The sequence below is a fragment of the Ahaetulla prasina genome, chromosome 1, assembly GCF_028640845.1.
Source record: "Ahaetulla prasina isolate Xishuangbanna chromosome 1, ASM2864084v1, whole genome shotgun sequence".
Classification (NCBI taxonomy): Eukaryota; Metazoa; Chordata; class Lepidosauria; order Squamata; family Colubridae; genus Ahaetulla; species Ahaetulla prasina.
In genome coordinates, this window is record NC_080539.1 from 181,626,612 (window position 1) to 181,651,333 (window position 24,722).

The window sequence follows — 24,722 nt, forward strand, 5'->3', positions numbered from 1 at the left end:
GAAGCATTGTGACATCATTCTAATGTAACCATTAACAACTATTGTGCAATCCCTGTGAATCTACTGCACCGGCTTTCTTCCTTCCCCATGAAAAGCAATATGAAGAGTATAATCTTCTGGCGTTTTTAGTCCCACTTTTTCCTCTTAGTTTAAATGTCCTGTGCAAGAATTTAGGACAATGATAGCTATAGCAGTGACCACATGAAGACCAATGAATAGTGATGGTGATAACAATGATGAGATACAGAACTCAGTATTTCTAACAATAGATTTAGGTCAATAGATTAAAGTCACATTCTCATCTATAGCAGTAGCTGAAAACTAGGAAAACACAGGATTTATAAAAGAAATGTTTGCATTTTCATTGGTCTTCACACTAGCTTAGCTATGAGGCTAGAGTATATAGTATTTACCCCAAAGGAAGGCGACCTGTAATTTAAACTGACCTCCCCGCTGCCATAAAGTTAGAATAGAGACAAGAATTACCTTACTGAATACATTATCTAGTCTGGCAAAGAAATATCTGCAGACAAGTAAGGAAGCAAAGTCAAAGAGCACCCAAGACTCAACTCTGAGCTACAGATAATCTAGTCTCTTAATTATCAATACAGTCCAAAATCTTGTGCATAGCTAGCTTTTCTATCTTATCAATCAAGGGAGGCCAACACCAGCTAAAACCAATCCTGAAATCCTCAGACCCTCAATTAATGTGTGCATATTACAATTATATGTGTGTATATATCTGTCAGAAGACCCCGCCCACCAAAAAATAAAGTAGAAAACTTTACTAATTTTTAACTTATTAATTGCAAATGACTAGGATGTGAGGACCCAGCTCACTTGGGAAGACTTTAAGGCTGGGAAAGATGAAATGGAAGAAGAGGATAATCAGCAGGGAATGGATGGACTCAATTACAGTGACAAAGGTACACCATTGGAATCCTTGAAAAGTCAATTTGGGGGATTAATTGCCTATAAATAGAGTATCCCAGAGTTCATTGATTCCCCATCTCCATACACCAACTATTCTCTCTCACAGAAAGGCATGCTCTTCCTTTCCACCCCTCCAACAAAAAGAGAAGGAAAAGCAACTAAGAGGAAGTGGAAACTGCTCTCTAAAATAAAAGGATGGAAACAAAACTGAATGGTGGATGAAGAAAAAAGTAACAAACAGAAAAGCCCTCTGGATCTTATCAAAAGATTACAGGCAGTCCTCAACTTTCATTTAGTGACCATTCAAAGTTATAATTGAACTGAAAAAGTATGACTGTTTTTCACACTTACGACAATTGTCGAATCCCCAAGATAGATAATCAAAATTCAGATGCTTGACAACTGACTCAATTTCTGATAGTTGCAGTGTCTCAGGCAATAGTGGGTTTCAATTTAGTTTGCTACTGGTTCACTCGTGCGCATGTGGATGCTTGCACATGCACAATGCTTCTGCGCATACGCAGAAGCGTCCGGGCAGGTGGGCAGAGCCTCCTGCCACTACCCAATCCAGGGTGAACCGGTAGCAACCCACCACTGGTCCCAGGGTCATGTGATCCCTTTTTGCGACCTCTGATAAGCAAAGTCAATGGGAAAGCCAGATTCATTTAACAACTGTGGCAAGAAAGATCGTAAAATGATACAAAACTCAATTAACAACTGTCTCACTTAGAAACATAACACTCATACATACAGTACATACATATATACATACATACAGGACTCATACATGAGATGAAGGCCCAACTTGCCCATTACAAGGAATTGTTGGGACATTGATCTGTGGCATCCATCACATCTATGAATTTTTACACAGAGTCATAAGGTATTTCCCCAATAAATTTGCGCTTCATCTAGTTGGCATATTAAAGAGATTGGTGAGTAATGGTAGAGTAATGGCTGGTCTTGGCCATTAGCAGTTGAGTGTGGATATAAAGCAACTGGGTTTATAGGCATAATATCAAATGGAAGGCGTTAGTTAGATATTAAAAATACAGATTCTTGGGGAGGGAAGGCAGCCAATAGGGAGTGTCACTTTGCTATCACCTTACAAGTATTCCTCTATTAAGAATCTACATATTTTAGACACCTATTTAAATTCACGAAAATACCCATCAAAAACAACCTAGATATATATTGGTAAATAATACCTTCATTATGGTGCTCATGGAACCGATAAGTAAAAAGATTCCAAGAGGGGGAATACAAGTCAGCCCTCCTGAGATGTGAGTGTGGTGCCTGCAAAGGAGCTGTATTAATAGGGAGAAGGAGTGGGTTTTCCTGCAGATTATTTTTTAATGTTTTTACATGGTCTTTATAATAGTTGTTCTGTGGTTTCTGGTGAATGTTTTTTTTAAAATTCTTTTAACTTTGTATACCATTCAGATAAATAAATAAATTAGAATATGTGAATCATGACTCTCCAATATGTTGTGGTTACAAGGTAAATGCTAAATGAAATGTAACTCTATACCATGTATGAATAGACATTTTTAAAAAATGGAGTATATGATATCCAGGAAAATTTCAGCCAGTGCAGAATGTGAAAGAGTTCTCCAATTAATAGTTTGAAGAAGTCACAACAAGACCCAATTCTCAGAATTTAAAAAAAAAACATTTCCCAAAACAAGAGATTCCAGAGGCTGGTGTAAAAGAGCTACTTCTGTCTTAATGGGAAAGTTTTGTCCTTGTCCTTATCGCTCTAATCTCCTGTTTGCATTTTCAACAGGCCACTCAAAGATAGTAAAGCTGCTTGTGGAACATGGTGCTCGCCTGGTTTTGCGAACTGAGGCAGGTTGGACTCCAGTTCATTTTGCTGCAGAATCAGGGCAACTGGGCGTGTTGCGAACACTGCACTCCTTGCATGCACCAATGGATGCCCCAGATCTCTATGGAGATGTCCCAAGAAGAATTGCAGAAATCTATGGGCACAAATCCTGTGTCAAATTCTTAGAAATGTAAGCATGGTATTGGCAAAAGAATTAAGGCAGGTGACCCTGTACTTTCCTAATGCTAGTTTGTGGTGGAGCAAAGGGGCTTACGTCAGTCCAGAGTTAGAGGGGAAAATTTTCTCAGTGCCATTGTAACTTGGAACTGTCACTAAATGAATGGTTGGAAATAGAGGAGTACCTATATGCCTTTTTATGTCATTCTCTACCCCTCCCCCCTAAACCCCCTTTTCCTTATGTTTGACACCTTCCTGTCTGCTCTCTCCACATCCTCTGTTCTATGAAGAACTCTGCATGTCTTTAAAATCCACAACACTGTTCAAGGAAGTAAAATATACCCCAGCTGGACTGAGGATAGTAATTGTACTAGCAAATCTTTATGAGTGAATTGTCTAAATTCATCTCTTTGCCTAACTAAGCACTCAGTGAAGTTGCAGTAATGCTAAAGCCTCCATATGTATTTAAGGAATTTTCCCATATTTTGTGTTAGTGTCCTCTAGGCTTTGAGAAAGCAAAGCAAAACTGTTTTGCTTTTAATTAATTTTAGAACTGAGATCAAGACAGGGCTTATTGTCAATGCGGATACAATATCCCCCAGCCTTCCAAATGGACAGAGTCCCTTTCAAGTCGTGATCTGCCATTGGTAGCAGCTTATCCAAAATCTTTTCCTCTTTCTTTTTGATCTAGAGCTGAAATAGAATACAGGCACATTGCCAGGTGGCAAAATCAAAGGGAATCCAACTGGATGAGAAGAATGGAGCTTGAAAGCTTAAGAAGGAAGAACTTTTGAAAAGTAAACCCTTCTCTTCAAAGAAAATATGAAACACAAGATGCACGGAAAGGATGATGTACCTTCAGTATATTTCAGATAAGCTAGACAAGAGGGCCTCTGCTACATTAACTTTGTAGTCATAACATAACATAACAACAGAGTTGGAAGGGACCTTGGAGGCCTTCTAGTCCAACCCCCTGCCTAGGCAGGAACCCTACACCATCTCAGTCAGATGGTTATCCAACATTTTCTTAAAAATTTCCAGTGTTGGAGCATTCACAACTTCTGCAGGAAAGTCGTTCCACTTATTAATTGTTCTAACTGTCAGGAAATTTCTCCTTAGTTCTAAGTTGCTTCTTTCTTTGATCAGTTTCCACCCATTGCTTCTTGTTCTACCCTCAGGTGCTTTGGAGAACAGCCCGACTCCCTCTTCTTTGTGGCAACCCCTGAGATATTGGAACACAGCTATCATGTCTCCCCTAGTCCTTCTTTTTATTAAACTAGACATACCCAGTTCCTGCAACCGTTCTTCATGTTTTAGCCTCCAGTCCCTAATCATCTTTGTTGCTCTTCTCTGCACTCTTTCTAGAGTCTCAACATCTTTTTACATCGTGGAGACCAAAACTGGATGCAATATTCCAAGTGTGGCCTTACCAAGGCATTATAAAGTGGTACTAACACTTCACGTGATCTTGATTCTATCCTCTGTTTATACAGCCCAGAACTGTGTTGGCTTTTTTAGCAGCTGCTGCACACTGCTGGCACATACCTAAATGGTTATCCACTAGGACTCCAAGATCCCTCTCACAGGTACTACTATTGAGCAAGGTACCACATATACGGTCCCGGTGCATTTTGTTTTTTTGGCCTAAATGTAGAACCTTACTTTTTCACTGTTGAATTTCATTTTGCTAGATAGCGCCCAATGTTCAAGTCTGTCAAGATCTTTCTTTAACTTGAGCCTATCTTCTGGAGTGTTGGCTATTCCTGCCAGCTTGGTGTCATCTGCAAATTTGATGGGTTCCCCATCTATCCCTCGTCCAAGTCATTGATGAAGATGTTGAAGAGTACTGGGCCTAAAACAGAGCCTTGGGGTACTCCACTGCATACTTCCTCCATGTGGATGTAGTTCCGTTGAGGACTACACGTTGAGTGCGGTTGGTCAGCCAGTTACAAATCCATCTGGTGGTGGTGCTGTCTAACCCACATTTTCTACTTTATCTAGTAGTAGGTTATGGTCTACTTTATCAAATGCTTTACTGAAGTCCAAGTAAATTATATCGACACCATTCCTCTGGTCTACTAATTTTGTCATTTTGTCAAAGAATGCAATAAGATTAGTCTGGCATGATCTGTTTTTGACAAACTCATGTTGGCTTTTGGTTATTACTTTGTTTGCTTCTAGGTGTTTGGTGATTCGTTGCTTGATTATCTTTTCTAGAATCTTCCCCCGTATTGAGGTCCGGCTGATAGGTCTGTAGTTTCCTGGATCTGTTTTTTCCTTTTTGAAGATGGGAACTCCATCAGCTCTTTTCCAGTCCCCTGGCAGCTCCCCTGTGCTCCAGGATCTTTGAAAGATATAGTTCAGTGGTTCTGAGATCACGTCTGCCAGTTCCTTCAGAACCTTGGGGTGTAATCCATCCGGTCCTGGTGATTTGAACTCGTCTAGGGTAGACAGGTGTTCACTTACCATTTTCTTCCCTATTTTAACTTGTGTTTCTAATCTGTTTTTTGTAGTGCTGTTTTGATAGGTTGGATTGTTTTTCCTTTTGTGTAAAGACAGATGCAAAATATGAGTTAAGTAGATCTGCTTTCTCCCTGTTGCTTGTCATCTTCTTGCCACTTTCTCCCAGCAATGGGCCAATTGTTTCCTTGACTTTTTTCTTGTTTTTAACATGTTGGAAGAAGCTTTTTTTGTTATTTTTTACTTTTGTCGCTAGCCTTTGTTCATTGTGAGCCTTAGCTTTCCTCACTTCATCTTTACAGGCTCGGGCTATTTGCTGATATTCTGCCTTAGTTATTTGCCCCTCTTTCCACTTTTTATATTTGTCCTTTTTGTCTTTCAATTTGTCAGATAGTTCTTTATGCATCCATGCTGGTCATTGCAACTCATCTATTTGCTAGTCATTGCAACTCATCTATTTCATTTACTATTTTTCTTATTTTGAACTAGTCACCATCTCAGTTTAAGAATTTTTTGTTAAATTTGCATGAAAAATACTATTTCTATATGCTTTATGCCTGATAAACTCATTTTGTGCACTTTTATATAATATATTCATATTTTAAGCTTTCCTCTAATTTAATAAAGTTTTGTGCTTTATGACTACACTTTTCTGTAATATTCTCTTAATATTTTTATTAACATTAAGGGGAATATTAATATTCGTTATTTTTATTTTATTATTGTTTTTGGCCAAGTTTAATTGGAAGATGCTGCCACAATAACCAAAATGTGAAACAAGGTTGCACTAAATGCTGATGAAAATTATTTCTCTTACTCTTTATTTATTTTTTTATTATTAATATAGATAAAAAGAGTAACATGTTCATATATAAACAGTGTGTTGTCTGGTTACAATTCTTTTGAGTAACATTCATCATAGTAACAATAATTGCATTCTCCAATAGTAATCTTATAATAACAGTGCTCTCCCCTCATAATATTAATACATATTAATTATTAATACTAATCAAAATTAATCAAAATTAGTAAGTTACAGTAAACAACCCTAATAAAATTAATCTTTCACTTGTAATTTTCGAAGTTCTAACTCCTGTTTCTTTCACCCAACAATCGATAGAACACATCCCATATCTCAAAATATTCAGTGTCTTCCTTTTCTTTCATTTCAAATGTTGGTTTATTCATTTCTGCACATTCTAAATTTTTTGTTATTATCTTTTCTTCCATGGGGATTTCCTCACCCTTCCAATGTTGTGCGAACACGATTCTGGCCGCCGTTAAGACATATGTTATTAAGTATGCATTTCTTTTACTGTATTTGTCTAGTATGATGCCCAAAAGAAATGTTTCCGGTTTTAGATCTATATGTTCCTTTATCGTCTTTTCTAGCCAGGTGTGTATTCTGGACCAATATTATTTTGCTTTTGGACATGTCCACTAGATATGATAATACGAGCCCTGGATTTAATTGCACTTCCAACACTCTAACATTCTAGCTAACCTTGCTGGGGGAAAGTGCCATCTATAAAACATTTTGTATAAGTGTTCTTTATATGCAGTGGGCATTGTCAGTTTACAGTTTTTGTCCCACAGCTTTTTTCCAGTTCTATGGAATACCCAAAATTTTTAGCCCATGCTATCATAGTTTCTTTCACTTGCTCCTCTTCCATTCTAATAGTCAATAAATAATTATAGAATTTTTAAATCAGTTTCTCCTCTGGTCCTATTAAAATTTAATCCAATTCAAATTGGAATCAAATTGGGAGGGGGCAGAGCTGACTTCGCAGCAAGAATGGCGAGCTTTCACAGTTCTGTGTTAAGCCACTGTATTCTACCTGACAGAAGGTCCAGTTGGATTCAGTTGGATTGAAGCCACCTTGGAGAGGTGGCGGAGGTAGTGGGGGAAGTTCTGCTGATCACAGGGAGCCTGCAAACCAGTGGTGTGTTGCTACCGATTCACCCCGGATTGGGCAAACCAGTAGCAGTGGTGGTGGGAGGCTCCACCCACCCAGACACTTCTGCGTGCACAGAAGCATCACACACGCACGCAAGCATGCCCACGAGCAAACCGATAGTGACAGGATTTGAAACCTACTACTGCTGCAAACTCACTGTTTGATCCTGGAAAATTCCTCATCCTGACAAGGGAAAAAGAAGGCCATTAAGCTGGCCAGACTGAGGCTGTGACAGCTCTGATGAAAGAGCAATAGAGGCGATGAAGTAACAGTCTAGCTTGGTGCCTTAACCACAATGACAACCTCACCAGCTAAGAAGTCCAAGCATTTTATGTTTAACCATAAAGGACCGCTTGTTGTTGGAACTTTGCCCCTTTGCCTGCCTTTTTTTTGGGGGGGAGTTATTATTTATGATGGTAATAGGTTTCACACAGCCTGCCTTTTTTCATGAAAATAAATGATCGCATTACATATTACCTTATATTTTCTTAATTGCCTATCCCCACATGCATATATGTATGTATCCATATATTCAATTTACAGTATATTGCCCAACTCAGTTTGGCATCCATCGCACTCATTTCTCCCATTTTCCTCTCAACCTTGTGAAATGCACTAAATTAAGGAATGGCTTTCCAATTCCATTCCAACAGCTCATCCAAAACCTAGAAATATTTACCCACTTGTGAATTAACAATCAAGTAAGAATTACCACTTCATAAAATTCTTCTGGCATTCACTGACTATTGGTTTAATTGCTTTTTCTTTTCATTACTAAATGAAAAAGAGAATAAGCTTTATTTTTAAGAGAAATTGCCTTGAGTAAACATCAGCTTTAAATGATGTTTACTAATTTCGATTTCTCCCTTCTTGCTTTTGTAAACTCTACCAAATCTTCAATATTTGTCCTGATCCTACATTTAAGCATGATTCTTCTGAGCTTGAATTTGATTTGGTGTCTCAGATCAGATCAGGTAGCGGGGATATATATTGGCTAGATTACTTACACATAGAGTCATAAAAGAAATCCTTACCATGAGTTTGTGGATAGTAACTGGTTATTTTGCTCTCACCCAAAGCCATGATGTGCTAATCACAAGCATCCAGCTTGCATTTAGTTTCCTCTTAAGAATCTGATTGGATCAGATCAAAGGACCCAGATTGTTGGGGTGGGGCAATAAGTTGACTTTGTAAATATACAAATAGAATGAGACTATTGCCTTATACACTGTAAGCTGCCCTGAGTCTTCGGAGAAGGGCGGGATATAAATGTAAATAAATAAATTTTTTTAAAAAAAAGGTAAGTTACACAATACAGAAGGTGATTGAGGGGTGCTCCATCTCCTCTCATTGAACTGAGTTGCTACCTAACTTGGAACGTTACATCCAGTTTTGATCACCACGATACAAAAAAGATGTTGAGACGCTAGAAAGAATGAAGAGAACAGCAACAAAAATAATTATGGGCCTGGAAGTTAAACCATATGATGAACAGTTGCGGGAATTTGGTATTTCTAAGCTAATGAAGAGAAACATTAGAGGTGACATGATAGCAGTCTTTCAATATTTGAGAGGCTGTCACAGAGAGTAAGAGATTCACTTAGTCTCCAAAGCACCTGAGGGCAAGACAAGATGTAATGGATGATAGCTTAACGAAGGGAGATCCAATCTAGAACTAAGGAGAAATTGCTTGACAGTAAGAACAATTAACCAGTGGAACAGCTTGCCTCTAGAATTTATGGGTGCTCTATCACTGGAGCTTATAAAGAAGAGATTGGATAGCCATTTGTCTCTTGCTTGAACAGAGGGTTGAACTAGAAGACCTCTGAGGTCTGTTCCATCTCTGTTTTTCCATATTCTATTTCTCCTGTGCTACCAGGAAAGCTGTTGTGATTTCGCATAGTAACATAGTCAAGCTAGAACTTTGCAATGTCTTTTGAAAAAACATGACAACTTTAAGATGCATGGATTTCAAGTCCCAGAATCCTAACTGGGAATTCTGGGTGTTGGAGTCCACACATCCTAAGGTTGGAAAGTTTGAGGAAAGCTCCTCTGTTGATAAAAGAACTATATCACATGGCTGACTCATATTCAGTTTTAATTAATTACTGTCCCAATAACTTTGTACACATACTTGCCAAGCCAGATAAGTCACATTCTATATCCATATCATTTGAATTCTGTTTCCTGCTTGTATACAGCACATTTTCTTTAATCACTGTTCAATTTATTATAATTGTCTAACCTATCAAAATTGTTTTGAATCTTATTTCTGTCTTCTGGAATACAAGGAATAGTATCCCATCTGTTTTGTGTCCTCAGCAAGACTGATAAACCTTCTCATCTATCATTAATAAAAACGTTGAAAAATGCAAGTCTTTGGAGATTTTCAAGCATCCAGGTCATGGTTGTCCCAAAGGTGCTTTTCAAAAGGCAACTGGGCTTTCTGGGTTTTTTTCCTTTAAAGCGTTTCATTTCTTATGCGAGAAACCTTTTAAGAGAACTGACCTGAAGAAGCTTCTTGGATGAGAAGTGAAAGGTTTTCAAGGTAAAAACCCAAGAAAGTCCAGTTGCCTTTTGAAAAGCACATTTGGGAGTGTAAGACTAAGACTAAATCCAACATTCCCCTCCAATTTGGTGAGGAATCATTGATAAAGCCTAGCTTTCAGGACAGTTTAATGATCATTCCATCCAGCTCATATTTAGCTTGTTTGCTAATCAAGAATGTCACTGGATACTTTGTCAAATCAAATACAGTATATTATGACTGCAGCATTCCTTCAATCTACTAAGTTATCTCGTCAAAATATAGGATACAATTAATCCGGAAAGATATATTTACTTCTGGTAATTGTTATATTATTTTCAAGATGCTTACATATGGCTGCCTTTTTCATCTGATCTGGAATTGCCACAAATATAGCTGTTAGATTGAATGGCTTACAGCTCCTTAGTTCTTATTTCCTCCTCTTTGGAAAGATAGGGATATTTGCCTATTCCATTCATTTGGCCCTTCATCAGTTCTCTAGGGGTTTCCAGGGATAATATATAATGGTTTGGCCAGGCTATTTTTCTCATTTATTAATACTTCCATGGTTCATTATACCTGGATGCTTTATTCATGAAATTTATGAACAGTTCTTCTTATATATTTCATTACCAAAATAAAGCTCTTTCTAGACCAGCAATAAATGCTTTAGATAAGGGAACAGAATGGGAACTCATCAAATTTGCAGATGACAGCAGGCTGATAGGAACAGCCAACAGCCCAGAAGATAAGCTCAAGATCCACATGGATCTTGACAGACTTGAACACTGTACTCTATCTAATAAAATGAAATTCATTGTAGAGAAAAGTAAGGTTTTACACCTAGGCAAGAAAATCCAAATGGTAGAGGTACGGATTAGGTGAAACTTGGCTCAATAGCAGTAACTGCAAGAGAGATCTTGGAGTCCTAGTGGACAATTACTTAAATATGAGCTAGCAGTGTGCTGCAGCCACCAAAAGAGCCAATGCAATTCTAAGATGGATTAACAGAGTAATATAATCAAAATCACAAGAAGTGTTAGTACCACTTTATAACTGCCTTGAGAAGACCACACTTAGAATACTGCATCCAGTTTTGGTCACCACAATATTAAAAAGGTATTAAGACTCTGGAAAAGAGTGCAAAGAAGAGCAACAAAGATGATTAGGGAACTGGAGGCTATGAAGAATGGTTCCAGGAATTGGGTAGGTCTATTCTACTAGAAGGACTAGGGGCAACATGATTGCAGTGTTCCAATATTTGAGGGGCTGCCACAAAGAAGAGAGGGCCAGCTTATTATCCAAAACACCAAAGGCAAGACAATAACCAATGGTTGGAAACTAACCAAAGAGAGGAGCAACCTAGAACTAAAGAGAAATTTCCTGACAGAGAGAACAATAAACCAGTGGAATATCTTGCCTTCAGAAGTTGTGGGTGCTTCATCACTGCAGGCTTTTAAAAGGACCCTGGAAGCCATTTGTCTGAAATGATGTAGGGTCACCTACTTGAACACGGGATTGGGCTAGAAGACCTCCAAGGTCCCTTCTAAAGCCCCTTAATTCTGTTAAATGAACAATACCCTAATCAAGGAACTACCGATGCAGACAAACAATCTAACAGAAGAGCCTAATCAAGAAACCATCAAGAATATTTCCACCATTAACAAAACAAGTATATAAAAAGAGAGAAAACCCTACTCCTTCCTAGCAATGATTATGTCACCTAACTTGGTAATGAAAGATCTGCAAGAAAAAGCACCAAGTTCAGAGAACACCAAGATCCCCAGAGTTCAACCCTGGGCTACAAATATCTCTTCTGTCAGTTTCAGTATTCCCAGGTAGAGGTACTTATAGAGAAAGCGAATCTTCATATAAATGTGTTTTGAAGCATTTATTTCCTACAGTTGTACAACTCTGGGATAGAAATGGCTCATCTAAATCTTTCAGGTTATCTTTAGATATATGTGTATCTATATTCTTAAAGCCCTAAATCTTAAAGGGTTTTTCTGGTTCACCATTATTTCAGAGGAATGCCCTTTGTGAATTTCAGCCTGGCTGTTACAGTAACTATCTGAGTGACAGGTTTATGGGCTGTTTGTTACACTATTCTGTCTTATCCATTGTTCCTCTGAGCTATTGACAAATTACATTTCGTTGAATCAAGAAGTTGACAGAAGTTAATTATAAATAAATAAATTGCTTAAACTGATTTCCTTCTCAAGAGTATAATTAAGAAACAATAAGATGAATTAAATATTAGCCTGTAGTTGCTTAATTCTTAATTTTCTCTGACACTGCATAAAAAGACCGGAAATTTACACGTTATTTATGCCATGCCCTGAATCATTCACAGCCACTCCAAAATGTCTTCACCTCAACTCCTGTGCCTGGCAGCACTGCTGACTGTCTCTTCCACCTTTACGGTATGATACTTTCCTAGATGCTTCCGGATTTGATATAATACTGTTTTATTTTCCTTGCTTGAGTTTCTAAAAATGTCCAATTGCCATTGCAGATCAGGAGGACAGCAGAACATGAAGGTAAATCAAAACAAACTCAAAAAGAAATAAGTATCTTTTTCTAACGTGGGAAGCATACAATCTGAAGTAATTATCTACAGATAATTACAGATAAAGTACGTATTTGATACTAATGTATATATTTATTTATCTAGAAAGGTACTCCTTAGATGAAGGAAAACCTAGGAAAGGCATTCCTGAAATCAATGCAGGTAAGCAAATCCATTGGAGAGAACTATTGTACTGTATATTTATGTATATAAATTGGAAAAAAAAATATTTGTTTGGGATCCACTGATATCAATAGAAAAGAGTAGGGCTATAGAGCATCAAAACCAAGAACCAATCAAGATAGCATGTTGGCTTCAGCCATTCTTGATAGTGAGATCTAGAAGGACTATCTTGTTTGATGTGAAGTTTTGAATACTACAATACTGAATCCTAATGAGTTCTGTCACTGCCAAAACAGAAAATTAGAAGCAGCATAAGGAGAATGATGAAATTGGAAATGTTTAGTTTGGAGAAGAAAACTTTGACGGACCTATGACTGCATTGTTCAAGTTTATGAAGGGATGCCACATAAACGAAGACCTGATTTGTTCTTTGAGGACAATTCTTGAGAAACAATTTTTTTTTGACTTGCTTCATTTCTTGTCTCCCTTCTCCACTGATCGTATCTCCCTCATTATCACAATTATTTTACTTCATATCCACTACATTAGAGAATGCTCTGAGAGATAGTTGATGATAAAGAACCTACATCAGTGTATGACTAATGACATCCAATCTATGTCTATTCACTCTGTTGTGTCCAGTAAAAAAAAAATGTTCAAGCTAAAGTGTATTAGCAATGCAGCAAAATTCCAGCCTGATTCTCAGGCCTAGATATGGACATGTTAAGTAGTAAACAGGAAGAAAAATTCTATCAAATGCTATTTTTTATCTGTTTCTAAGATTTTGATAACAAAAACCTGTAATAATTTCTTAGATAATGCTTTGCCCTTAACTATTGTTCATTCCAAATTTAGCAACAGGAAAGAAGTTCTTTGAAGGTGACATTATCATGCTGGTATGTAAGGTTAATCTACTTTTTATAAAGAGATTAGAAAATAAGCTTTTAAAAAAATATAGTTTAATTTTCTTAACAGCTTGACAGAAATGCACGGAGGAATGACTCCTACAGATGGAAACTTCCAATTCCATACAAAATGGGCGCCAGTATAGGTAACAAGACATTTTCTGGTCTAGAACTCTAGATTAATTATTACTATGATAGATACAATGGATTAAGCAGTAAATTCTAGTAGAAGGCAAATTGAGTGGATCATCTTCCTTCTTCCCCTTTCAACTCCTTAAAAATATTCCTTCAATGTTCCCTTGATTGAGTGCTCATTTCCTCTTGGGCTTCAGTTTCAATGTTTCCAGCCAGCTTTTCCAGATTTCAGGGTTTTTAATAGATAGACAAACTTACCTTGAGTCTGACCCATAAGCTATCTTCATGTAACCTTCCTGACAGCAATATGGAAGTGGTTGCTTTCTTCCAGGATGTTTTTAGTCAAGCCCTGATGGAGAGGAAGGAATCAGAATTAGGTTATGTATTCTAGTAATGAAAGAGCCAATATTTCTAAATAACATTCATCTCATTTGTTTACAGTCTGGATAAGAATATAAAATATGCACTCTTTTCTTTCAGGCCTGAATACCAAGGGAGTCATATTACAAGCATTTGAGATGTTTCGACTCAAGTCTTGCATTGACTTTAAACCCTACGAAGGAGAGAAGTCCTACCTCCAATTTGAAAAGCTGGATGGGTAAATTTATTCAAACAGACAAGCTAATGTTATAATAGAAAGCTGTTGTATTTAAATAATTATTGCCCATAGTTTCAAGTGCACAAAATTATACTGTAGTCTTTCCCTCGTTCTTTATTGAAACCTAGTATAAAGCACAAACTAGGCCTTTGCCCATATTTCAAGGCTGGATCAGGTTGTGTTTCCTTGAATTCCCTGAAATGCTTTATCACCAAACAAGAAGAGGTAGCCCTTGCATGCCCTTCTTGTCATCTGGATATTCTCCACCTATTATTTGCACCACCTGGCAGGTTTTCCTTGAGGTGTCATTTAGTCCAGGGGTCTCCAACCCTGGCAACTTTAAGACTTGTGGACTTCAACTTCCAGTTGAAGTCCACAAGTCTTAAAGTTGCCAAAGTTGGAGACCCCTGATTTAGTCTGCAGTATAGCCTTTTGAGAAGTCAATGTATTCAAGGAAACTTATTCCCTACTTGTTGCCAGAAGGAATGATAATTTCCTCTTCCCCAGGTTGCATATTGCAGTTCCAGTTGAGACCACTAGACCCATAGTTAGCTTACTGCACACAGAATCTCATGTTTGGAGCTGCATGCTGCTTTATTAAGAAAACATGTAAATAAATCCTAGGTATCATGGAGGAATTTCTAGAATTCCTGACATGCTAGCATTCTATAAGGTTTCATCCCTTTATAAGATAGACACATTGTTTATAGTCTGAAGTAATGGATTACCGTATATCACCTCAGTGAGCATTGTAACAAAAGCGATTTTTCCCATCCACCCTCCCTATCCTTTCTGTATATGTCTATAATCTATCCTCTATACATTTTTTAATGATTATTCAATAAAAATGCAGTGCTTTGAGAAATTCCTTGCTGTTCAGTAATAATGCAGTCTGGGTTGCTGGCATAAAAAAATCATCAAATCCACACATCCCAAGTAAAGATGATAACTCCATCTGCAAATGAGCTACAATGTTTGTTTTTATAAACAAAGCTGAGGTCTTCTGCAAGATCTTGATTTAGGGACCTGCAGTAAATAGTCCTTTCCCACCCACCCCCACTGGATCACATGGATTATTAATAAACATAAATATATGTTAGTAAACCTGTTTATCTTGATACCAGAATGAGAAGGGATCCAAGTTAGAGACTCCTGTTGACCAATTCTATTCACATGACATCACCCTCCCTTGGTTGTCATCAATATGAAGCTAATGTCTACAGCAAAGAAGTCTTTGAATACATAGTCATTTCTGCAAAACTTGTGATTGTTGGATATAAATCCTGTTTATTAAGGCCTGAATAGCCCTATGATTTTCTGCCTATTAAGAACTATAAGAATAGTTTGCATTTGGTTGATATAAAGCAGTTATCAAGTTATCAAGTTTATTTTTTTGAATGGATAACTTAGAAAAGTAAGATGATATCCTCTGTGGTGGATGGGGAGTTCTCACTCTGCTATCATTTGGCTCTTGTAGGTTAAGTGGCTTTGTGTTTGTATTAGTTGCTGTGTTAAATCGGCTGTTTTGAATGAATAAATATATCATTGTATAACAGGTGCTGGTCTTATGTGGGAAATCTTCAGACTGGCCAGGTTGTTTCTATTGGATCAGGCTGTGAATATAAAGATATTGTGGAGCATGAAGTCTTGCATGCCCTTGGATTTTATCATGAACAGTCACGCACTGATCGAGATGACTATGTTAAGATTTGGTGGAACGAAATCATTGATGGTAAGTGGAAGGAACAGAAAAGTTACTAGGAAGATTTGGCGCCTTTCAAATCTCCTGTTCCCATTTTGGATTCTTATTATTTCAGATAGATTTGAGCTAGAAATCATCTCACTCAATTTGATTTTAGAAAGTGTTACCTACCTTATAATTATTAAAAAGGATATTAATCCTATCATAATGCAGTGATGCCACATGTCTCAGGCAAGGAAAAAAAAACAGATTGACCTGAGTATTTTGGACCTCCCACTTGCTTCAAGAGAGGATAAACAATTTTGTGGTTTTCTTATTTAAAAGACAATTCCTAAATATGAAAGGTAGATCCAGCAATCTCTGTTTCAATTAATAGGGAGAATAAGAAAGCCACAAGGCCACATGGCTAAAGATGTACAAAAGGCAGATTGAAGTAAAGTACCAAACAGCAGTTCAATACAATGCAACGACGTCGTGCATTAAGTATACACCAATCTACAAATCTATGTTATGTGTGTGATTTTATTTACCACTTAATTATTCAAGAATAAATGTTCTATAGATTGAGGACTATTCCCGACTTTAAATCTTATTTTTTATGAGGTATAATGGTCTACTACTCTTTGGATCAAATGTCTCTCAACATATCTAACTGCTCCAGCTTAGAATAGAATAGAATAAATAGAATAAAATAGAATAGAATAGAATAGAATAGAACACAACAGCACAGCACAGCACAGCACAGCACAGCACAGCACAGCACAGCACAGCACAGCACAGCACAGAACAGAACAGAATTCTTTATTGGCCAAGTGTGATTGGACACACAAGGAATTTGTCTTTGGTGCATATGCTCTCAGTGTACATAAAAGAAAAGATACATTCACCAAGAATCATAAGGTACAACATAGGGTTCAACATAGGGTACAAATAAGCAATCAAATCATATTAGGAAACAGTCAATATAAATTGCAAGGATACAAGCAACAAGGTTACAGTCATACAGTCATAAGCGGGAGGAGATGGGTGGTAGGAATGATGAGAAGATTAATAGAAGTGCAGGCTTAGTAAAGTTATTAGTTATTAAAGTAGCAAAGCTTAGTAAAGCTTTCAGTTATTAAACAAAAAATCAACCCATTACTGAACTCTGTTCATTCTTTGAAACTTAAAATGCAACAACAAAATAATTCACTCAAAATTGCAAAGCAATTTCCAGTGGATTCTTATAAATATTAAATAAAATATAAGGGATGTGATGAAACCAACTGTTAAATAATATATTAGGGATGAAGTTGTACAAGTTATATCTGTTATAAATGAATGCTTCCTCTAATTGTTTAATAAAATATTAAAGCATTAATTGTCAAACTTGCCTGACAGCTTTGGTATTTTCTTCCCTAGGTCAGGCATATAACTTCGAGAAATATAATGACAGTTTCATTACTGATTTAAACACTCCATATGATTATGAATCTGTCATGCATTATGGACCTTATTCATTCAGTAAGAATAATTCTGTCCCTTCAATTACAACAAAAATTCCAGAATTCAACAATGTCATTGGGCAAAGCAAGGATATGAGCAAGATAGATGTAAAAAGGCTTAACCGCATGTACCATTGTGGTAAGTTTGTTCTATTTTACTCAACTTTTTAAATATTCCTTACCAACAAAGAACAGTTAACCACTAAGTCTATCACCTTATATTATATTAGGAATAGGCCTATGAAAACTACAGAAGTGAAAACACAGAGGTGTTTTGGGGGTTCAGAATGCAGACATACCAATTGCAACTTCTTAAGCCTTGCATGTCTTGCATGTCTTTTCCCAAGATCATACAACATGTCTTTTTCCAGGGAATCTTTCAGAAGCGTCTAATCATGAATTATCCTAACCAACCTATCTCCTCTGAAAAGGACCAGTGCAATGAGGAAGTTAAATTAACCAAGGAAGTAACATCCAGATTGTTTCATTCAACAACCTCCAACCTTACATAATCAATGGATACACAACCTGTGGCCTAAGGCTGCCTCTGACCCTGAAGCAGAAGGGATCCCCATTAATTAGTCCCCATTAATTGCCTTCAGTGCCCTCTGATCATTTATGGCCTCCCATCTATTTCATTGCATCCATTAGTCTATAAAAGATTGTGTAAAATTGACTCAACTATTCGTTTGGAACACTTATAGCACATCATGCTATACTAATACTAACTCATATGGAGTTGGGAATGGCTCTCAAACTGTCCTAGATTGTGTTAACAAGGTACTTTTGATGATGTTTTAATTCTCCAAAGGAGTACAACACTAAATTGGGAAGAGGTGTGTTAAGCAGCACAGTCTTATTTGCGTTTAGATTACTTTAATCTGAAATGTGGGGATTGTTTCCTGCAGCTTCCAGTCTTACTCTCCTTGACCAATGTTCATTTGAGTCCATCAGTATCTGTGGCATGGTGAAAAATGGAAGAAACGACAAGGACTGGGAACATACCTTGACTACAAGTCGGGATAACAACAACTACTGCTTAGGTAACATACTAACGTATAATTTAAATGGATGAGAAAGTGACTGTAAAACTGGAAATCATTTAGTAATGAAAACCAATAGGCAGGATATAGCATATGAAGAAAAAAAAAAGACAAGAAAATATATATCCTGTTTCCCCAAAAATAAGACATCCCCTGATAATAAATCCAATCGGGCTTTTGAGCGCATGTGCTAAAATAAGCCTCCCCCAAAAATAAGCCTTTCCCGAAAATATTTAAACATAGACCTGGAAATCAGATAAGATGGCAAGAGGAGCCCCATCTTGCTCTACATGCCCCAAAATAATAAGCCCTTCCTGAAAATAAGGCTAAGCACTTATTTTGGGGTTCAAAAAAATAAGACAGGGCCTTATTTTCAGGGAAACATGGTATATTATTATTATTATTATTATTATTATTATTATTATTATTATTATTATTATTATTATTATTATTTCGATTTTTATACCGCCCTTCTCCCGAAGGACTCAGGGTGGTGTACAGCCAAAGTAAAAACAGACAATACAATATACAATTTAAAATACAAATTAAAAAACTTATTTATAATTGGCCTAAAAAACTTTAAAATATATAAAACTAAAAACCCTTAAAATTAATAGAAAATTTAAAAATCAATAAAATTTAAGCCAGCCCCGCGCAAATAAAAAGATGTGTCTTCAGTTCGCGGCGGAAGGTCCGAAGGTCAGGTATTTGGCGTAAACCCGGGGGAAGTTCGTTCCAGAGTGTGGGAGCCCCCACAGAGAAGAACCTTCCCCTGGGGGCCGCCAGCCGGCATTGCTTGGCGGACGGCACCCTGAGAAGTCCCTCTCTGTGAGAGCGTACGGGTCGGTGGGAGGCATGCGGTATTATGATGTTCCTCTTGCAAATATATGGGTATTTTAAAAAATTATATGTTGTGGGCAGAAGGAAAAACCTTGAGGATCAGGAGGAAGACCCACAACCAAGGCAATGTTCAAGCAAAAGAAATCTGGACTGTGGCACAAAAGTAATTTGAGAAAGTGTCTCAGAATTGACCCTTCCCAGGTTTCAGGAAGATAACAGGAAGGAGGGAAGGAGAGGGAAGCATATTCAGACCTGCAAAAATGATGCCAGCCCTTTGAAGCAGATGGGGCAAGGAAACCAAAGTTATGAATGCTAATATTACTTTTATTATAAGATTACAGTAGCACATTTTCACAAGTGCCGCAGTTTAAACCCAGTGAAATCTTGCACAATTGTCCAAAATGAATCATGGTCCACAGGAGATTAAATCACCTTCATCTACTTTACAGAGAAAGACTACGTTATGAGCTTTGATACCACCAAAGGCCTTTCAGGTGAAACAGCCATTTTGGAATCCCGTATTCTTTATCCAAGAAGAAATGAAAAGTGTCTACAATTTTTTTACAAATTTGATGGCAGTCCAAAAGATGAGCTGATTGTATGGCTTAAAACTGATGATGGTACTGGAAACATTAGGAAGTCAATAAAAGTGAAAAGCATCCCTCGTAAGTTCTCAAGTAACCTTTGAAGATCTAGTTTGGAACACACCTTGATAAAACTGTTGCTTGTCTGTGGTCACGTAAAGGACCTCAAACATTATTCATGGCATCAGTAGAATGCAGTCCTATAGGCGGAGGACTTGCCAACTTTATCAAATGCAATTATTTCTTTAACTCTTTTAAGTGACAGTAATTTCATCCTATATCTTCCTCACTTAAAGTCTGTTAAGTGTCACTTTGAGATCATAGCAGAGAAAGCAGCATAAAATGGGTTGAATATGTAAATGAATCAAATATTATATTTCCCCCCTCTCCCCTTTTAGGTGATGGAGAGAAGCAGTGGAACTTTGCAAACATTCCTTTCAGCAGCTGGACCAAATTCCGCTATGTTTTTCAAGGCCTTAAAGGAGACCCACAGAATTCCAAAGGAGGAATTCTCATTGACGATATCACTCTGACTGAAACGCAATGTCCTACCAGCGTTTGGCAGATAAGAAACTTCACTTCCATTTTAAAGAGTTCCTCAAAAGGGGATTATCTGTCAAGCCCTATCTTTTATAACTCTGAAGGCTACTGCTTTGTGCTCAGTCTCTATCCCTGTGGTCCAGCCAACTCAAATGGAGATTACCTAGGAATCATGTTTTCTTTATGTAGTAGCCAGAATGATGGAGCATTAGAGTGGCCAGCTGGGAACAGGCAAGTGACATTCACCATAGTGGATCAAGATCCTGACATCATCCAAAGGATGTCAGCAAGCCGAAGTTTTGTTACAGACCCCAACCAGCGTTACAGTAAGTCAAAGTGGTGTGGGGTTATGCAGAATTGACTGCTTTCTTTTTTAGCTGCATGATTCTAAGGCTGCTTAGCAGATTCTTTTTCAAGTGTGATGCAGAGATGCTATTGGTAAGTGAGATCATCTAAAGTAATTGTGTTAATAAGCAAGTGAAGGTTAAATCTGGCAAATTTCACAGGTGGCTCCATCAATGAATCAGGTAAACTTACTAAATCTTCAAGGTTATGATTAATAATTAGACTATATCTAAGACAATGTATTCCTGTCTTCCAATATTCTGTACTATTTTTTGAACTGAAATGACAGTTTTGTAAAACAATATCAGCTGGGCCAGAGTTTGAAATAATCCCTATGACTGGGTAGATTAAAATATGTTGAGAGTCACAAAATTATTTAAGATACTATAGCATTATCAGGACACAACGTAAGTATTAAGGTTATCATAACAAACAAGTCTAATTTTATGCAGGATACAACTCAACTATTATATTCTATACCTTTTACTCCATTTCTAATTTACTGAATGAAATCCAATCTGGAAAAGCCACAAATTCTTGAGTTGGTGGTAAATTTGAGGCAATCCCTAGAACTTATGACAAATTCAGGTGACAATAAGTGTAAAAAACATCAGGTATAATGTAGTTGGCACCTGATAGGAAAAGAAAATGTTAGGCACCTAAAAATGTATTTATTAATAGTATTCCATGCTACTTTATTAATTCCTTTCTCTCCCTCATTTGGAAAAAGTAGGTGCATTCAGACCATGGTAATAATTTTGTATACCATCATTTGACTCTTCAAGGTTTATCAGTAGCATCTTAAATGTCTGTGAAAATAAATTAGCATCTTGCAACATCTGTATTCACTGACAAAATATAATGCAGATACAGTCATAAACAAGATACTCTCTGAGCTGAGTCTCCATTTTTCAGATGTAGTCAAATACTGTATTGTGTAAATACAACTTGTTTGTTTGTTTATTCAATTTCTATAGCCATCCATCTCAGCAAACAAGTCTGGTTGGTTTGCAATTCAAAAACATATATTATAATTAAAATCTTAAAAACATTCTAAAACAATAAAAAAAACAATTAAAAGTGTTTTAAAAATGTAAACACTGAAAAAGCACCTTTGGGACAACCATGACCTGGATGACTGAGAATCTCCATAGACATTTAAATACTAAAAAAACATTAAAACATCTAATATGAGTATATACAAAACAAGACATCAGGCCTCTTAAAAATAAAGCCAAGAGGCAGGGCCTTTGTTGCATGTAATGCTGCAGGCTCGGGAGCACAGCCAGGTCTTTAAAGCTTTAAAGTAGGTTAACAGGGTAGCAGCCATTCTAATCTTTGCAGGGAGAATGTTCCACAGAGCAGGGGCTGCTGCAGAAAGAGCTCTTGTTCTAGCTCCCATCAGCTGACAATCTTTGGCTGACAGGATCTGCAGCATACCCATTATAGTTGATCTAATTGGAAAGGTAGAAACTCTTGTAAAAAGGTGATCTCTCAGATACCCTGCTCCCAAGCCATGTAGGGCTTTACAGTTAATCCCCAGCATAATGTATAATGGAAGTTATGGTAACTAGAGGAGGATCATTTTTTTCAAGAATTATTAACAAAGCTTATTAACAAAGACTTTATAAAACAATGTAGGGAGGACCACACTCCCATCTGAATCAAAATTATCTTGAATTCCAGTGTTTTAATCTCTATTAAAAAATGTTGGATGGAATGTTATGCCTGGTTATTTGAACCTTACATAGCCTACTAAAAATATTGGAGGTTGTATATTTAAAATATTGATCCATTTCAGTTTATTTATGGTTGTTTATTTTGCTTGACAGATGGCAAACTTTTTTGGGATAAGGCCGACATTACTGGAGCTTTTGATCCTTTCTATAATACCCACGTAGGTCCAAGGTGGGGTTGGCGTTACATCTTGCCACACAGTGAATTGTGTCGGAGAAATTTTCTTAAAAATGGCAATCTCATCATTTTGGCAAATTTTGAAAGTAGGTTCAAAATTTTATTTATTTTATTTTATTGATTTCTTTGAAAAATATAGCTCTACACAGGAAGATTTAAAATATTCAAATCAGAGTTGCTTCACTTGAGTTTCAATAGTCATTGGTTTGCTTGCTTCTCCCATCCTCATTTAAAATAGTTTTTATTGAGATGTTGTTTGAAAAGGCTGCACACCTTTTTAATATGTGTAGTTTGCTTTTTAAGGCTGGAAGATAATTGATTCATTTAAAAAGTTTTAGCCAAGTTAGGAAAGATAGCTAAGGCCACATTTGCCAGACAGAAGAAACAGGTTTTTGGACTGCACATGATAGCAGAGCTGTAGCAGCAACACCAAGGCCAGGCACATAGCAGGACAGAAACGTTGAGAGAATAGGAGACCAACACCATAGGATGTCTGCATTGGACTCAGGAGGAGACAGGAAGCTCAGATAGAATTCAAAGGAAGGACTGTGGGATCAGACTGATAAGGGGAAAAATGAAAGAAGAATCATGGACACAAAGTATATGTAGGTGGTTTGGCAGGTGTTTTAAGCAGAAAAAGTAGATAAGAGCACGGTTGCCACTTTTAGGTTTGATGTGATCAGACTGTTGCATAACTTTGATAGGTATCAGATCAGAGGGAGCAAATCAGAGCAAGAGGCAGAATAAATTCAAATAAAAAAAAATAGGGGGGAGGATGAATTGTACACATTTTTGATATAACTGACATGAAGGGCGAAGGGAATCTCACAAAGAACAGTGTTCTTGCTAAAGACAAGCTCAAAAACTGCTTAGCACAATGTGTGGAATCCTCAATGCAAAATCAAAGATCAAAGGAAACATTAGGGTGAGAGGAGAAGAAACGTAGTCAGGATAGCTTGTCAGTCTGACTGTTAAATCAACAACAAACAACAGGCAGCGTGGATGAAATGTCCATGTAGTTGCCATGATCAAGTGAGATGCATACAGGAACTACATAAGGTATGCTGGCCATGTGATGACCACACACGTTTAAACTTACCGGTAGTTGTTTTATGTGGACACATGCAGAAAAAAACCTGAGCTCTATTTGGGCTTCATTGTAAGATAAAATATAGATTAAGATAATCAATCCTGTAGCTCTCTGGGTTCATTTGCATGACTGAACTTCTATTTTTACATGAAAGCTCCTCTTACTGGACAGAAAAACTTTTATCAGCTTTATTTCTCAAGCCCAAAGATCATGTAATTTATCTTTCTGCTTCTTGCTGACAATTATGATTAAAAGCTTTATCCTTTTCTTTTTCTCCCCTTCTGGTCATGTCTGCAGTTATTCACGATCCAGGTAGTGTTTTATAAATCCTTGGAACTCTTGAAAAACAAACATACATCTCATCTGCTTCCATCAGCTATCCCGAACAATTTCTGACAGTTGGCCTATGGATTCTCGCTTACTGGCCCTGTTCCCTTGAAAACGGAAGTGGAAAATAAAATAATAATAATAAAATGCACTGTTTCATGTGTTAGTCTGAATATCTTTTGTCAAAAGAAGACAAGGATGTATCACAGTCTACAATTCTTCAAATGTTGTTTTTTAACTGTGACATGTTGTATTTGCTGAAAAAATAATGACTTTTGAAGTCATAAAAAATGTAAAGTCCAGTCATGCCTGACTCTAGGAGGCAGTGCTCATCTGTTTCTTAGCTGAGGGAACAAGTGTTGTCTGAAGATATTTCTGTGGTCATGTCACCTGCATGACTATATGCTGAGAGGCACATTGAATGCTGTTATTGTCTCACCAAAGTGATACCTATTTATCTACTCACATTTGCATGCTTTCAAACTCCTAGGTGGGCAGGAGCTGGGGAAAGTATCAGAAGCTCACTCTGTCATGTGCCATTTGGATCTCAAACTCCTACCTTTCGGCTGACAAGTCCAACACCTTAATCACATCATATAAACCTGCAAACAGCAAACAGTTGAAATATCCAATAGTGAAAATT

At 37.1% G+C, this 24,722-nt stretch overlaps 1 protein-coding gene across 1 annotated transcript; it reads left to right on the forward strand.

Annotated features, from left to right (window-relative positions):
- Positions 1 to 871: 871 nt before the first annotated feature.
- LOC131197767 (meprin A subunit alpha-like) lies at positions 872 to 24,078 on the forward strand. The gene is made up of 15 exons (XM_058182278.1): positions 872 to 926; positions 2,720 to 2,948; positions 12,234 to 12,303; positions 12,396 to 12,420; positions 12,555 to 12,611; positions 13,428 to 13,468; positions 13,548 to 13,623; positions 14,093 to 14,210; positions 15,767 to 15,942; positions 17,314 to 17,535; positions 18,305 to 18,439; positions 19,729 to 19,944; positions 20,262 to 20,729; positions 22,581 to 22,748; positions 24,050 to 24,078. Exons 1-15 carry the CDS (start codon positions 872 to 874, stop codon positions 24,076 to 24,078), a joined length of 2,085 nt encoding a protein of 694 aa, XP_058038261.1.
- Positions 24,079 to 24,722: the final 644 nt, after the last annotated feature.

What these genes read in the sequence shown, in the direction of transcription:
- LOC131197767 (XM_058182278.1), top strand. Translation starts at nt 872, where the DNA reads ATGGAAGAAGAGGATAATCAGCAGGGAATGGATGGACTCAATTACAGT. An exon ending in TGTGTCAAATTCTTAGAAAT is followed by an intron (nt 2,949 to 12,233) that starts GTAAGCATGGTA and finishes AATCATTCACAG; the next exon opens with CCACTCCAAAATGTCTTCAC. An exon ending in GTGGAACGAAATCATTGATG is followed by an intron (nt 15,943 to 17,313) that starts GTAAGTGGAAGG and finishes TTTCTTCCCTAG; the next exon opens with GTCAGGCATATAACTTCGAG.